Here is a 17970-nt window from a genome sequence, read left to right on the forward strand (position 1 = left end):
CATCTTTCAAGCTGCTGGCTAATTAACTGTAAGGTGAGATATAAAATGATGCAATGTTGACCCGGTATGAACTGATAAGTCACAACACTTGGAATAATCTATTCATGTGTAACAAGTTTATTCAGGAGACCACTAAATGATTCAAGGAATTATAAATGATAATTTATCAAGAATAAATAACAATATCTATTTCAAAATCATATCGAAGTAACACTTTCTGTGTCATAGGCTAATAACAATTGATAACACAACTTTATATGAGACAAGTATAAATGTTATAATGGAGTACTTATAAGAATGCTACACTTTAATTTAAAACTGTCTTTAATAAGTGTTTTTAAAGCAGTTACAATAACAAAATCAATTAAAAAAAACTGACCAGCCGGATTATTGTTCTCTAGAACTGAATTGGATAATAAAAGCGAGGAATGTCAGTTTTGATTTTGAGTAACATAACATTTGAAGTAGATTTATGGAAAAATAAACATAAAGTACCTTTGTAAATATTTACAAAAAGGAAAGGTTTGGGAGAATAAGTGTATTGGAAACCCTTGCATTTTCCCGCCATCTGTGAGATATCTCACTATACACTCAGTGACTCAGTGAATCGGCTATTATCACTATCTCACTTACGGAGAATTTGAATTTTGCAGCAAACAACAAAGCATGATTTATGTGTGAAAATGTAATTATTAAGATATATAAAAATTATTCCAAATTTCAAAATATTGTTTTGTTAATAAAAGAAATTCAACTTCCAAGCTCTTTACTGGCATGTGTACCTCTGAAAAGAAAAAAATGGAAACAAAGTGATCCCCCTGAAGCATTAATCACAACAAAATTACACGAAAATTGCAGACTCAGTTTGATTGAGTCTGTACATGAGGGATAATGAATAAGTGCAACATCCCTCACACCCCCTTGCACCGTCTTGAGCGGTACTCAATTATCCACACTTAATACTGCTGGCATCAATGATCACGAAGGGCCAGAAAAGTATACCAACACTGACGTACATTTTAGAACCATCTTGCTCTTTTATAGTTTTACTTTTCACCTCGATTCTAATTGCAAAGTTGTCTCAATATCAGGTTCTTTTTTTTAAGAACACATCCGTCAAACAGTGGCTTAGTAAGGTTTTATGAATGTCCATCCACATTAATACAATGATGGTCACTCCTTTGCCTCTGTTGAACATGGTCAGGATGTTTGTCCAAAATATTTCTCGGACGAGTCCTAATATGGAGCATTTCATTTCGTGAGAAAAAGTAGTTTACAGTGCCCTAAATCTTAACTCTCTAGAATTTACGTTTTCACCGCAAATTTTATGAAGATTTGGCAGGAAAATTGTTTTGATTGGTTTTCTAGGTCTTATTCCATTATTGGTCATCTGATTTATGAATGAATATTATTTGTTAGATTAAGTAACAAGATTCTTGCAAGACAGACACATTTTGATACATTTGTGAAACTTGATTCTTGCAATATTCTGTATGAAATATACATTATTTCTCCTACAGGAAAATGTGAGAAGAAAACGAATTAAGGAGCTAGTTAAAAATATAGCAGGCCAAAAAAAGAAGAAGAAACAGCTTATGATGGAAAATCCAAAAAAGGTAAAAATGAGACATTCAGTCTGTTACGTTACTCTGTTTACAATGGAAAATACAAGTATTTTTTCAAGAAACAGGTTTATGATTTATAAGTACAACTCCCTAGATACTGAATAATGATGTTTTACCAAATAAATTTTGCTTTGGTAGTTGCTGGGTCCTCCTAAAGAAGTGTGAAGAACATGTCCCATGCCTTAAACTTGCAACAAAAATAATCATTTTAGTTTAAAAAAAACAGTCTTCATATATGTACATCTATATCTGAGTCATGATTTAATATATAATAATTAAGGATTTAATTAACTCTTTAACTTTTAAAGCAGCATACTTCAAACATTCATGAAAATTCTCATGAATATTATGAAAAGGAAAATATTGTTATGAACAAAGTAATAATCTACTTACAATCCACGTAAATTAGCAAAGTTGGTTAAATTGGCAAATATAGCCCTTTCGTTACGCGTTAGGAGAAATATAGTGATGCATACTGCAAAACCAACATGTAAATTATAACTTAATTCTTGAATCTCTTTACTTTTCTTAAAATCTTATCTTAAGTTTGAGTTTTTTTTAAAAATATTTTGACTCATCTGGAGGCATGCATCTTTAATGCTTAAAGTCATCTACTATGATACTTTGTGCATGTACAACTTTGTTCTTTTGTCAGTTTACGTGCCATATAATCCTTATTAATATAAAAATCAAGTTAAGTGAAATGGTTGATTCAATTGCATTAATTCAGCATAACTTATTCAAATATAAATAAATAAGAAGTTTCACACTATTGTCTTTTTTTGCGTTCATTGAACGCTGCCTTAACTTGTTGATTTTGTTTATCATATTTTGTGGAGGAATGAAATATGAGAGTACCTGAATCAGTTGTATTTTGATATCACTATATATACATGCAATGATATGTAATTAATATGAAAAATAAGACAGCTTGTAGTATGTAATCATTCAAAATATTACTTTTTTCCTCCCCAAATTGAGCGTTTTATGTAATGAAACTTTACTATAAATGTATATTAATATGTGAAAATACAAAGAGTACAATAAATGATAATTATTAATCTGATATTGAGGAATCTATGGTGAAAACAAGGATTTTTTTTATAATTTAAAATATGACATTTTGAAGCCAATTCTTTGGGGTTTTTTCTAAACATGATCAATAGGTGGAAATGTAAAATCACTTAAAGAATGATCTGATACATGAAATGGTTCTACCAAATCGATAAAGATTTCTTGAAAATGACAAATAACAAATGTTTGACTTTTCATTCTTCTAAAGCATTTGTGCAATGTTTGACTACATAATATAAAAATAAACACTGTAAATAACCTACATGCAAAATCTTCTTTTATTCTATTAACAAAATAATTCGAAGCACTAAGATTCAGTTGTAGCATTTATGATTATTTTGGCACAGAACCGACATGCAAATAACAGTCAAATTTAGTATTCGCAAGTAAAACTATCACCAAGGAGATAGGGTAATAGATGAGCAAGCTGCGAGACTTCTTACTTCTTACATGTCTGTATAAATCAAATGATGCATACTTCTTAACCCGTAATACACAATACATAAGCCGTATTACATATGTCATGATACAAAATACAAAAGTCAAAATACATAAGACATAATACAAAAGTCAAAATACATAAGACATAATACAAAAGTCAAAATACATAAGACATAATACAAAAGTCAAAATACATAAGACATAATACAAAAGTCAAAATACATAAGACATAATACAAAAGTCAAAATACATAAGACATAATACAAAAGTCAAAATACATAAGACATAATACAAAAGTCAAAATACATAAGACATAATTCAAAAGTCAAAATACGTTCTGGTCTTTGTGATACATTGACAGAATGTTCATCTCTATAAATGTTTTATTTGAAAGCTGGTCGAGTGCAATCAAAAATTAAGTCAAGAAGTCAAATCAAATTAAGAGCATGCAGGTGTCTGTGTGTCCATCCGTCTGTTTGATGTCTGTGTCTCCTGCTACACAATAACTGTAACATGCTACAAAGTAGCTGAAAAATTAACAGAACAATACAATTGCTTAATTTGCAATAATCAGGTAACACAGTCATCATGATCACTGGTTGCTCGCGACTGTATTTTAACACAGGGTAACATTTCTTTTGTGATTTTCATGAAACATGTTCAAAGTGTTCATAAGGTATTCTCAATATTGGACATTAAATGAGTGGTAAATACTAGGTCACTTGGTTAAAATTTTAGTCTGGTAACTGTGTTTTGATTTTGTCAAAACCTAGATTAATTTAACGAATCAATGAATACGACCATTGCGTAAAAAACATGTACTTTTTTTAAAGAAATAAACAGAAAGTTTTTATGTGAGTGACACATATTTTTGGGCGCTTTATTAAATTACGTATACATTTAAGTTTTCTATGATATTCAGTTATGATGGTTGAAATATTAATAAAATTTCTATATAAAACTATATCCCTTGGTGTATTTTCAATAAATTATCATAGATAGCTTATTAGTTCTTCTTTCAGAAACAGCGAGGTACTGGTAGACATGCCATATATAAGTTGCACCTTGGATGGCTTCATGAAACTCGTGGGAAGTTAAGACAAGTTACCGCACGGAGAGGAGGCGGTACAAGAATATACGAATTTAAAAAAGAAGAAGAGCAAACTGTTCAGACAGTTATAAATTATGCAACTAGCATTTTCTTTCCAGATGGAAAAAATGATATGGGAAAGATATCAGATATGGTAGTGAACCTGTCTACATATAACGGAGAAGTAATCTCAAAATTTGTCATGCCAAATGGGGAAGAATGTAATTTGCAAACATACTTGAAGTCTATCGGCGTGTTTTCCTCTCAGTACTTTTTATATTTGAGAACATCTAAAAAAACAGGAGATTGACGGTAGAGAGCCAGTTAGACAGCATGTAGATGATAAAAGCATTCCGGTTCCTTTAACATCATTGATAGTAAATGACCAAACACCTGGTGAAATATGTGTAAAGTACACTAAACTTTGCAAATCATCATACACAGCAGAATGTTCACAAAAAATCTGTCAAACCATTGATGACTGCTTTCTTGACACAATTGTAAGTGATCCTGACAGAGAAAGAGATGGGTATAATCCACTGGAAAATAGTTTCAAAGTGACAGGCATAACAGTCAACAAGATCTCTATTTTGAGCCAAGCAGATCCGAGTTCTAACCACTTTGAATATCCAACAGCTACATCAAATGCAAAAGGAATAATTCATTCACCTGACCAGATTGTGGGTTTTGAGAAGCAAGAAAACAAGGAAATCATACTTGGAGTACTTTATAAAGAACATAATTCTGGTGCATATTTTCAGTGGTATAAAAACAACGAACTCTTTGCAAGTGGACCTGACCTTTGCTTAATCCCCGTAACTGATCCTGGTGAATACTTGGTGAAGGTATCAGATGAAGATACACTTTATGAATGTGCAGCTGTAAGGGTGGACTCTCAAGCTTTGCTGGCAGAAAAAATAAAACTTTCAACAAACACTTGTCATGCAACTCAGGAGATTTTAACTGACCGAGTAAGACTTCAGTCCCTGGATGACAGTACAGTTGATACTGCTTATGTAACTGAACCATCAATGGAGGACAGTACAGTTGATACTGTTACTGTTACTGAACCATCAGTAGAGGAGAGAACAGTTGCTACTGTTACTGAACCATCAATGGAGGACAAAACAGTTGACACTGTTACTGAACCATCAATGGAGGACAGTACAGTTGACACTGTTACTGAACCATCATGGGAGGACAGTACAGTTGACAGTGTTACTGAACCATCAATGGAGGACAAAACAGTTGATATTGTTACTGTTACTGAACGATCAACTCCTAGTTATGATTCCATTACAGACAATGAAGTAATAAAAAGTCATGTCATGAATGAGAATGTGAGTGAACAGACAAACTGTGACTATTTCAAAGAACGTTCAAGTACAGCCAAGTATAATCCTATACACGCGCTTAATTTCTCAACAGATGTAAATGTGCCAGAAATTCCTTATGATAGTTTATGTATGGGACCTAAAATTGGGGAAGGCTCTTTTGGAACAGTACATTTGGCACATTATCTTTTTACTCCAGTTTCAATAAAAACTGTGAAAATAAGGCGAATTAAACTAGTCCAGAAAGCTCTTGAACGAGAAGTAAAAGTTCTCAGAAGAGTAAGGCATCCACACAGTATACTGTTTATGGGGTATTCGGTATATAATAATGCATTGCACATTGTGTCTGAGTACATAAAAGAATCAATTTTAGATGACCTACTGTTTGGTGATCGATGCCAACAAATCCCCCTTCTAAAAAAATGCCACATTGCTGAAAAGATATCCCAGGCTGTTGCTTACTTGCACAACAGTTCTCCTATTATATTACATCGAGACTTAAAGCCAGAGAACATCATTGTATCAGAATCTTTAGAAGTAGTGAAATTATGTGACTTGGGGATTTCAAAATTGTTAACAATAAATAGTTCTGCTACCACCTATGCACCAGGTATGCAACCAGGTACCCTTATCTTTCAAGCACCAGAAATTTTGCTTGGTAATAGACCTGCATCAACAAAATCTGATGTTTGGGGAATGGCAGGCACTCTTGCAGAATTATTCAGTGAATGTCCAATGTGGGGATTACAAGAGGAAGATGAAGAAGAAAATGAAAGATCAGCTGTTGAAACAATTAAAGAATTTATGAGTCAAAAAGAAGTCCCACATGCCATTACAAAACTTGTACAAATGGACTGTATTTGTAGCAGAATAGTAGACATTGTAACCAAGGGGCTGAACTATGATCCCGATAGCAGACCAGTAGCGACTGAATTCCCAACAGAGTTTAGTAAATAAACTAAGATATGAACGGGTGTAGCAAATAAGTAAAAGTGATATAATGGAACTGAAATATAATTGTTTGATATATATTGAGAGTGACGTCAAAAGTTAATTAAATAAAACTTTTTATACCCCCGAAACGAAGTTAGGGGGTATATAGGAATCAACCGGTGGTCAGTCAGTCGGTTGGTTTGTTGGTTGGTTGGTCGGTCGGTCGGTCGGTCAAGCGGTCCGTTGCATTTTCCTTGTCCGGAGCATAACCTGAAGACTCATGATGGTTGGAATTCCTTATAACCTCATACAATGGTCAAGCGAATTGAAAGGAAGTGCAGTACTCAAGAACCATAACTCCATTTTGTCTAATTACAGAGTTATTGCCCTTTGTTTCTTTTCCTTGTCTGGAGCATAACTTGAAAACTACTGGTTGTAATTCAATACAATTTCATACAATCGTCAAGCACAATAAGAGGAAGTGCAGTACACAAGAATCATAACTCCATTTTGACAAATTACAGAGCTTTTTAGCTTTTGCCCTTTGATATCTTTCCTTGTCCGGAGCATAACTTTAAAAGCACGGGTTCGAATTCAATACAACTTCATACAATGCCCTTTGTTACTTTTTGTCCAGTGCATAACTTGAAAACTATGGTTTGGAATTCAATACAACTCTATACAATGGTCAAGCACAATGAAAGGAAGTGCAGTATACAATAATTCAGTATTTGTAGAGTTATTGCCCTTTATTCCTTTTCCTTGTCCGATGCATAACTTAAAATTAATGTTTAGAATTTAATGCAACTTCATAAAATGGTCAAGCGCAATGAGATGTGAGATGAAGTGCAGTGCTCAAGAAGCGTAACTCTTTCTGAACTTATTACAGGGTAATTCAATAACACTTCATCAATGTTAAACCACATTGACTGGAACTGAAACATACAAGAACCACAACTATCTTTAATTGCCCACAACCATAACTCAATTTCAATTCTTTTAAAAAGGTATTCTATTACTAATAACTCCATCATTTCCGAAGCAGTCTTGCGGGGGTATTAATCACATTTAGTAATAGTTCTTGTTTTGTATTAGGCTGTTTTCAAAACTATAATTATTTCTGTTTCTTTTATATAAGTATTTTCAATTTGTTTAAATCTAAGTAAAACTTATGACTGATTTCAAAATATTTAAGTTTGTATGCCGAAAAGAAAGTTGGTTTTAAGTTAACACTTGTTTATTTTTTTACTTAAAGACTTAAATAATTGTCAATATATTTCGTTAAAACCATTTAATTTTGTTTATCAGATTATATTTCATATAAGCGAGCTCTTTTCCTTAAAATAATATTTTTTGAAAGTGTCAGTCTTTAAACCTAGCAAGGAAATAAAACAAATGGACATAGTTTAAGATAAAATGATTCGTGTTAGTAACATATATTCATGTTTTGATATCCACCAGTGAAGTTTCAAGGGTTGTTTGAATAAGTTCTATGGAAAACCTATAAAAGGGAAACAGAATAGATATGAGTTTATGTAATTTTAATTTACATAACTACTTCTTATGTTGTGTATGAATTTTAAATTATATAATAGACAATTATATACATTTATATAATATAACAATATAACAATATTATAAGACATATATCCTGTAAAATCTGCATGTTTGGAAGTTACATATGACACCAGTACTGGTTGGTACAAGGGTTTTGATTACAAAAAAAAAAACCTTGGCAAGAACTTGTTCCGCAAACGATCTAAATGAATTATATTAAGTATCTGATACTTAAAGAGAATTTATTCAGAGCACATATGAGAGAAATTATTCAATGGCTTCATCAATAAGTTCCAGTAGTTCCCTGTATAGTTCTAGAGCATCTTGTACATCCATGGGAATGCGGATGTCAGGCTTTAGTAATTCTACCAAATCTTGAAATTCTTTAATGCATATTGTCCTACATAAGCCGTACATTTCGCAACAAGCATCAACATCATTTTGATCTACAATCTTTCCATAATTGTGTCCGCCAAACAATTCCGGAACGAAGTACATTAAATCGGGTTTTCCATTTGGTACCTCAGAATTTCTCTGTTTACGTATGGAATGTAAGTTCCAATTAACCGCTATTCTGTCAAGCTCGGCCTGAATCAAGTGCATAAAAGAGAATTTCAAGCATTCAAAATGTAAAGGATTTACTTCATCATACTCTTGATTGTCTTTTAAATCTTTGAAAAAGGAAATCCACCATCGAATTCCTTGGCGTCTCATATCAAAGTTCCCCACCAGGCCTCTATTCGTTGATTTGAAACGCTTTTTCCGTATATAAAACTTCTAAGTCCCGATATACTATCTGTATCATTGTACCGGAAGAACGGTTGGAGCAAAGACAGAGTTGAATTTTCCGTTCCCTTATCACAACGAAGAATTCGGGGAACAACCCGAAGCGTCTTCAGCGCTTCAAGATAATACATAGCGATGACTGCAGGGTTGTTGTTACTTTGTGACACTTCTAGCCAAAGTATCCTTCTACTGTAACCATCAATAGCACCGTGTATACAAAAGCCATATGGTTTCAGTTTATCGTAACCGTCTACGTGCCATACATAATTTGGCCCCTTTATTCTGTACTTGCGTCTTTTAATTCTGTGGGTTTTCCGAAAATTAATTCCGTCAGGATCAATAGTTTTCATAAATGAAAGAACTTTATTTCTAGGAACTCTTAATTTATGTTCAATTGTCAAGCGTTTCCACATCGAACGATAACCAATGCACTGACCACTTGTCTCAATTTCCTTGGAAATATAATCAAGAACAATGTGATCTGGTGTGTATCCAGTTCGACGTCGTAAGTTGTTACATTTAAGTACTCTATTAAGCTGTCGCAACGATATTTTAATGTTATTTATAACAAACAACAAAAGAATAATTTCCGTATATGAAAACCCACAGTAAAAATAGTGTTTCACTAATTCAAGCCGTGTACTTCCTGCTGTCGATGTGTCTGGTATGTTTGAAGGTGTCACTCCTAATACAGAGTTAAACTGTTGTATCCAAAGACAAAACCAAAAGCTATGGAACGCCAACATATTCACTTGTGATATCTGCAAAACAGAGTACGTATACATATAAGCTCTTATTCATACTTATAAGATGTCAGACAAAATATGTAATTTATAAAAACACGGCTGTATAAAATGTCAATTGCAATAATTATTCAAACATCATAGATATCAGTGTGTGTAGGGTTTTTTTTTTTTTTTTTTTTTTTTTTTTTTGAAATCATATAAATGTTGCTAGGAGAAAAAAGATTAAACAAAGACGGAGTTTGATTAAATGGCCTGAAAATTTTATACACAATCACGAAAAACATAGCCTCGCCAACAAACCGTCGGTCTGTTGATATAAGCGGGCGGGTTGATAAGTAAGACTTTGACTGCTTAAATCAAAATTGCACCGTATACAGGTACTGAACACTCAAATAACCTTTATATTTGAAAATTAAAAAAAAAGTTTAAAAGGGAGATAACTCAATAGAGTCACCAAAAGAATAAGAGTTTCAAGTTGTTAGGCCAATGCCTTACAGTTTTGGAAAAGAACTGAAACTGAAACAGATGCATGGAAAAGTTGCAACTAGTTGTATAGTTAATCCTATATACTATAGTTGTCATGTCATAAACAAAATTAATTTATGTAAATCTTTTAACAATTTAACTCTTACCAAAGCAGTCTTCTTTGTTACTTTTTGTTCTCCTACTGTACTCTGCAATTTGATAAAATATCATCATTCGGCACATTTGCCTTTGTACTTGTCTGATAAATTATAAATCAATTTCTTGTATTTTCCTTTGTAAAGAGAGTGTCACAGGTAGAAGATGAATGTCCAATATGTTTACCATCAATGGATCTCCATAAGTTAATCTTAGTCAATGTTTTCTGGGTCTTTTTTCTTCTAAGTGGCCTGCTATGTTCTGAACTAGTGCATGAATACGTTTACTACTCGCATTGTTTACTACTCGCATTTACCTGAAGGAGAAATAATTTATATTTTATACAGAATAAAGTTTCACACATGTTTTAAAAATGTGTCAGTCTTGCAAATATTTTGATACTTAAACTTTAACAGTTAATACGATTGTTGTGCCCTGTGACCTATTTTTTCATCTGAGATGGTCCATATATTCGAAACCTAACCTTGTATGGGAGATAATTATTCAAGTTAGGAGAAATACAGTACTGTCATACTTTTTAAATTTAACACTTACCAAATCGTCTTCTGTTTCACTATCAGATTTACCTCCAACGTCCATGAAGGGTGCATGTGATGAAACATGCCCTTTTGCCTCTTTTTTGTCAAGTCATAATACATAAGACAAAAGTCATGATACACAAGTCATTAGTCATAAGACAAAAGTCCTAAGACAAAATGGCACTTATGGGCTTCCGTATATTTTAATTTCAATAAGTCTTTATAAGAGACAATAAAAACTGTAAATAATGATTATGCTTAAACATATTTTTGTGATCTTAAAACATTAGATTTGGTATAAGATACGTGTACACAATCATCATGATAATATTATATAGCAGACGGTTTAAATTTATCTTTTCCGTGTTTTCCGTGGTTTCTGCTGGATTTTCCGCGGAATACACCTGCCCCTACTTTACGCCACTTTACGTATTTTAGACACCTTCAAAAAACCCAAACAGGATGTAAACAAGGAAATATGAAAAACAAAACAAGATTACAGTATCTATTATCAGATGTCAGTTAAATTCTTTAAAGCAATATATTATACTAGCAAATTATATGCGAATTGATGAAATTCTTGTTTAAATAACTGCGAATAATAAACGAGGATTAATAAACTGCACTTGTGTTCGGATATGGCAAGGTAATGTCTTGAGTGAGTCTAGTTTTTCTTACTCATAGCCAGATATTTGTTGACTGCTTACATGTAGGTAATGTTAAAATCATATATAAAATAATCAGTTATAAAACTAAAAATTAGTCCAACTAATTGTACTGTAGAACCTACCATATGATAAGTAAATGACTTACCTATCTAGATGTCTGTGTACCAGGTCTGGATGCACTAATATGCCTGTCTAATGAACGGATTAGTTTCACCTAGTCAATGTTGCCTGCAGCACCTGTCGGTCTATTTACCCCAAGACACCCCAAGACACCCCACCCCAAGACACCCCAAGACACCCCAAGACTACCCCAAGACTATCCCAAGACACCCCAAGACTACCCCAAGACACCCCAAGACTATCCCAAGACACCCTAAGACACCCAAAGACCACCCCAAGACACCCCAAGACTACCCCAAGACACCCCAAGACTACCCCAAGACACTCCAAGACACCCCAAGACCATTGTATACACACCGGTCTCAAATATCGACCTGTGTCTTACGACGCATTACTCACCCCAAATGAGGGTAAAAATGACTCCGACAGAAAGAAGTCCGTGTAGGGATGACAATCTTATTTCTCAAACCACAATATATCTTTTCAAGTGATTAAAATCGTTTATTGCTTTCAAGGGATCACTGTTTCCCAGAGTTTAATATTGCAAGTGCAATATTGATAGTTCCAATTTAAATATTCAAAACTACTTTCATTTTCGGTTTTAATTTAAACTAACAATCGACGAAATACTATCACCGTTGTTGAACGAAACTGGGTTAATAAAACCAATAAAGGATTGTCAGAAGAGTGTTTGGTGCATGTTGAGTAAAAATGATGTAATGGCTATTATGCCAACAGAGTATGGAAAAAGTTTAATTTTTCAACTGGCCCCATTTTCGATTTGTTCTATCACTTCAGTGTTCAAGCCACCATATAAAAAGAAGTGCGTTCCCATCATGCTTAGCGTGGATTCACACAGGTCAGTAAGACCGGTGTACACAATGCCCCAAGACTACCCCAAGACTATCCCAAGACACCCTAAGACACCCAAAGACCACCCCAAGACACCCCAAGACTACCCCAAGACACCCCAAGACTACCCCAAGACTATCCCAAGACACCCCAAGACTACCCCACTTTGTTTAACTGATATGTAATTACGATCTTATTTTACAGTGTTCACGGGAGGTAACTATGCGATCCTATAGAATTATCTCCCTTCTCAGGGATATCACACGTACATGTCAACAAGTTATCAACCTGATGGCACTGATTATAACTCTATTTTGATGTAGTGTAAGGTTATTTCTGCGACAATGTCATTTTATGAGTGACGCATTTTTGATTAATTAATCGATCATAGACTGTTTTATAATATTGATTTGTATTTCATATGTCATTGAATTAATATAGTCTTAATGTTTCAGTAAACTTTTAATTTTTAATTTAAATTTAAATGAAAAGAAAATTTTCTATAGAGAGACAATCAATAAAAATTTTAGTGATGAAAAAAGCCAATTCACAATTGACAATATTTAATTTATTGGACAATAAGTAACAAGATGACAGGTAGATAATCAGTGGTAAGTGCAATGTTACCTTCCGTTTTTAATTTGCAATCACACGTCGATAGAAAAAGAGAAGAACATACAGGTGTTAAGTCACCTCTGCTTCAAATTGACATGTATATTCCCTGTTTTTTACAGTGTCACAACACACCTGGGAATACCTGAGAAAGAAGTGCATTATGCGTCTTAGGTGTCTTTGGGTGTCTTAGGGTGTCTTGGGATAGTCTTGGGGTAGTCTTGGGGTGTCTTGGGATAGTCTTGTGGTAGTCTTGGGGTGTCCTGGGGTAGTCTTGGGGTCTTAGGGTGTCTTGGCAGTGATTTTTTTCACTGTATTTTACAGCCGAATAAAGGCTGTTTCCCCTAGCCCAAAATAGATATATTTTCCCCTAAAATTGCTAATATTTTCCCCTAAAATAACCGTGCTCTTCATTACCAGAAGGCAGAACCATGATTTAACAGCATTGAATTATATCAGCTAGAAGACAGAAAGCTTTCCCTATAGATAGCCTCTGCTATGTACCATGCATGCTTAATTTTTTAGCTCACCTGTCACTTTGTGACAGGGTGAGCTTTTGTGATCGTTTTTCGTCCGCGTCCGTCCGTCCGGCGTCCGTAAACTTTTACTTTAAATGACATCTCCTCATAAACCACTGAGCCAATTTCATCCAAACTTCACAGGAATGTTCCTTTGGTGGTCACCTTTAAAAATTGTTCAAAGAATTTAATTCCATGCAGAACTCTGGTTGCCATGGCAACCGAAAGAAAAAACTTTAAATATCTTCTTTTAAAAAACCATAAGAGCTAGAGCTTAGATATTTGGCATGAAACATCTTCTTAGTGAGTGTCTACCAAATTTGTTCAAATAAAAGCCTGGGGTCAAAAATTGGCCCCCGCCCCGGGGGGTCATTGATTTTCCCTATATGCATATAGTAAAAACTTAAAAATCTTCTTTTTAAAGAACCCAAAGAGCTAGAGCTAAGATATTTTAGCATGAAACATGTTCTAATGGGTGTCTACCAAAGTTTGTTCAAATAAAAGCCCTGGGGTCAAAAATTGGACCCGCCCCAGGGGGTCATTGATTTTCCCTATATGCATAATAGTAAAAAACTTAAAAAATCTTCTTTTTAAAGAACTCAAAGAGCTATGGCTAAGATATTTAGCATCAAAGATGTTCTTATAGGTGTCTACCAAGTTTGTTCAAATAAAAGCCCTGGGGTCAAAATTGGCACCGCCCCGGGGTCATTTGATTTTCCTTATATGTGTATAGCAAAAACTTAAAAAATCTTCTTTGAAAAAACCCAAATAGCTACTGCAGTTAAGAATATTAAGCATGAAACATCTTATTTAGTGAGTGTCTACAAAGTTTGTTCAAATAAGACCTGGGTCAAAATTGGCCCCGCCGCCGGGGGTCATTGATTTTCATTTATCATGTGCTTATGCAAAAACTTTAACAATCTTCTTCGAAAAACCCAAATAGCTATGAGTTTAGATATTAAGCATGACAACATCTTTCTAGTAAGTGTCTACAAGTTTGTTCAAATAAAAAGCCCTGGGTCAAATGGCCTGGCCCAGGATGGCCCTGTCATTGTTTTTTAACTATATGTGTATAAGTAAAAATTAAAACAATCTTCTTATTAAAAGCCAATGAGCTAGAGCTAGATTGTTTAGCATGAAAATCTTTCTTATGTTGTGTCTACAAAGCCCTTGCGTTTAAAATTGGCCCTGCACGTTGGGGCGGGGGGGGTTTTGGGGAGGCCTTATATTACCAGGTGAGCAACCTTCGGGCCATCATGCGCCCTCTTGTTTCATTAAAACTGTAAATGTGGGGATTAAATTCCATTTTCAGTTGTTTGAATTAATTTTTAGGTTTTCCCCTATCGCCCTATATTTTCCCCTTCCAGAAAGCCACAGGTTGTTTGAAATTGGAAAAAAATCACTGCTTGGGTAGTCTTTGGATGTCTTAGGGTGTCTTGGCGATAGTCTTTGGTTAGTCTTTGGGTCGTCTTGGGTAGTTTGGCGAGTATATTCCTTTGGGATCCGGTCGGTAGCGTCAACCCGTTGCTTTCGCGCTCTCTCTCGCGTTGTGTCATTTGTACCTTACGATCCTCTTCCGCATGCTTCGCTGGCGCGACTCGCCTCGCTCTCATCAGAGCTGCCACGTCTCTATATATTCTCCTCGGCTACTTTGTGTGTGGTGTGCTCTTCAGGTTTACACCAATCCAAGGTTATGAAAACTATACTCACGTACTCAACCTATCTCATACCAAGGTCCGTGGCACCACCTTCCTCCCCATCCTATTTGAGGTGTTGGTCCACCGCTGACTACTAAACCAACGGCTCTTTATTTCTGGATAGATTATATAAGGTTACTAACCAGTACTCGGTATTGCAACTACTTGCTTTTTTCAATTAGCACTGGTAAGTTATTGATACCCCTCCCTTTTGTGATTAAGGTGGCCTATTCTCCCTAATAACCACTCAATTTGCAGATCACAAGGTCTATACCGATGAAACATTAAATCTTAAGATGTTTCGAGGCTCTAACCATTGATCCCAATGTAAGCACCTATGGCTAATCAGACCTTTCCACTGAATGAGGCAGCTCCCTTCACACTGCACACCTCTGCGCGATAACCAGTTTCAGTTGGAAAACACCGCAATGTGACCCCGATCATATCTGGAGTAGAACTAACTACTTCGGCGGGACTGAAACATGAGCTTTGGTCTCAGGAGTCTTTGGATATACTTCACCTCAATTGACACGTCTCCAAATGGTCGTTTGCCGCAGTCACCAAGCAATAGAACTCCCACACACATGTTCTGGAACTTCGTCCGCCACCACTGACTATCGCAGAGGTATACATCCAACTCACCTAAGTTGAATTGATCCACCATCACAAATACAATCCCCTGTACCCGTTCCATTGGCGGGATTCTGCTGGTAATCATCTCAAATGGCACTACTCTGCCAGTCGACTTACCGGCACTTCATTGAACCATTACCAGGTATATCCTCTTTAAACTGTTCTTAATAATGTTGAAACTGATGGCCTGAAGTTGCAGGTCTGATCAGAGAATAGCCTCCTTTGATCTTCGGCAATACTTTACAAGAACACCTAGTGCTTCTAGGGTTCATCGATCGGAGGCATAACTATGCCTTGCAACCTTACAATTGGTGCTAGCCCAGTGATGATAGCCTCTTTAATATCACAACTGGACAAGCTATCAAATTTACCCCTTGGTGACTGTTAACACTCTTTGGTATTCTCTCCATCAGAGACTTTTTTTTGCAAAGGCCTCGCTTGCCATCTTGGTGTCAGAGGGCGCTTCAACCTTCAGACCCGGTAGGACAGTTGTACTTCCGCCTTAGTCCCCCCAGAATATGATTTAATGTCAATTTCTTCGCATTACATGCCATTATCACCGCCAGGGGGGACAAAAACCCCGACTTTTACAGTGGTTCCCGGAATCTCCGCGTGGGATCAAATCCCCCGATTTCAAAATTCACCAACAAAAATTAGCATCATTATTTACATTAACAATTTACGATGACTTAAACAACTTTTACAACCTATACATGCCTGAAGAAATATCTCCCTATTAAACAGCAGGACCCACTGCTTGGACACAACTTAGTTTCAAGGAATACTAACAAACACATGTCAACTGACATTCGTCCTTTGATAAACTGTAATCAGTGTCAGTATTGCAGGTGCTTAACCAATGACGGTCCGATATGAATGAGTGACGTATAATCAATTTTTTGGACATGTAATTCCTGCCTTGAGTTTGTTGTCGGCATTGGGTCTTTGAAGTTGATAAGAATAGGGAAATGAAATGATCAGGCAATAAGAACTCAAAGATTCACAGAATTAGCAATGTTTGAAACTATTATTTTTTATTCTGTGATTCTTATTATGTAACTGTGATCTAGTTTGTTGCAAAAAAATAAATAAACTAGCCTTTGTTCATCGGTAAAAAACAAACTGAGGAAGGGATTGAAAGAGAGTAAAAATTGTTTCTCAGATAAATATCTGTTTAAACACCCCAAGGGACCCCAAATAATTTAAGTCCAAATTATTAGTCCAGTAGTCGAGTAACTCCATATAACAACCTTTTAAAACAACCCTTCATCAGATTCCAGTTACATGTTAACAGGTATCAAGTGACGTTAACGTGTTAATCCTACCCATATATGTAAAAAATGATGCAATCAAAAGTGTGTTAACAAATTGAGTTGAAGTACATAATACCTGAGTAAAAATTAAAATTTTTTTGGGCAGTTTTTTTTTTTCTGTTTATGGAAAACCAACGGAAAAAATTTTAAAACAGCATTTTTTATTTCACCTTTCATGGCTACAAAAAATTTTCCGTGAAAAAAGTTGTACCCTTTTTTGGAGAAAAAATTTCCTTTCATTTAAAGAGAAAAAAATTTGCGTTAAAAATTATTTTTTAAGGGTTTTTAATGCAAATTAAATTATTTGTACTAAATATTTTAATATTTATCTATATAAAAAAAAAATGTATTTTATATGATTACATGAATAAATTTTTTTTTTACGGGTTCTTTTTTTTCCCTCTATTTTATGCTTTTTTGCAATTTTTAAAATTTTCCTTTACACATCTGTATGTTAAAAATTAAAAAAAACAATGACTTGGAAAAGTTCTTTTTTAAAAAAATGGGGAAAATTTTTTTATGTTTGCATCTTTTTAAAAATTACGACGGTTTTTTGCTTCTTAAAAAAACCCCTATTTTTCTCCCCTCTTTTTAAACCAAATCCCCCATCTGGGTGGCTGGAAAAATGGAGTATGTTTTGGTCTTATTCCCTTTACTAATGACAGTACATTATCCTCAAGAAGGCCCCCAATTATCCTGGCCGTTTTTAACACCCACCACAACGCAATTTTTCCAATTTTCCCACTTATATACAATACCCAAGTCCGGGGTTTCCTCAAACCCCCCCCCTCACAACCGACAGTTTGCCCCT

At 34.8% G+C, this 17970-nt stretch overlaps 2 protein-coding genes across 2 annotated transcripts; one reads left to right on the forward strand and one right to left on the reverse strand.

Moving 5' to 3' along the window:
- The first annotated feature begins 495 nt into the window (after window positions 1-495).
- Window positions 496-7821, forward strand: LOC132720799 (uncharacterized). The gene is made up of 2 exons (XM_060705019.1): window positions 496-1616; window positions 4163-7821. The coding sequence occupies exon 2, from the start codon at window positions 5262-5264 to the stop codon at window positions 6519-6521; it is 1260 nt and encodes a 419-aa protein (XP_060561002.1). The 5' UTR covers window positions 496-1616; window positions 4163-5261; the 3' UTR covers window positions 6522-7821.
- A 449-nt stretch (window positions 7822-8270) lies between these two features.
- On the reverse strand, window positions 8271-10868 carry LOC132720798 (uncharacterized). The gene is made up of 2 exons (XM_060705018.1): window positions 10219-10868; window positions 8271-9601 (listed from the first exon to the last, which is right to left on the reverse strand). Exon 2 carries the CDS (start codon window positions 9584-9586, stop codon window positions 8765-8767), a length of 822 nt encoding a protein of 273 aa, XP_060561001.1. The 5' UTR covers window positions 9587-9601; window positions 10219-10868; the 3' UTR covers window positions 8271-8764.
- Window positions 10869-17970: the final 7102 nt, after the last annotated feature.

Source organism: Ruditapes philippinarum, unplaced genomic scaffold (assembly GCF_026571515.1).
Source record: "Ruditapes philippinarum isolate M1 unplaced genomic scaffold, ASM2657151v2 ctg5288_1_1_1_1, whole genome shotgun sequence".
In the NCBI taxonomy this organism is placed as follows: domain Eukaryota; kingdom Metazoa; phylum Mollusca; class Bivalvia; order Venerida; family Veneridae; genus Ruditapes; species Ruditapes philippinarum.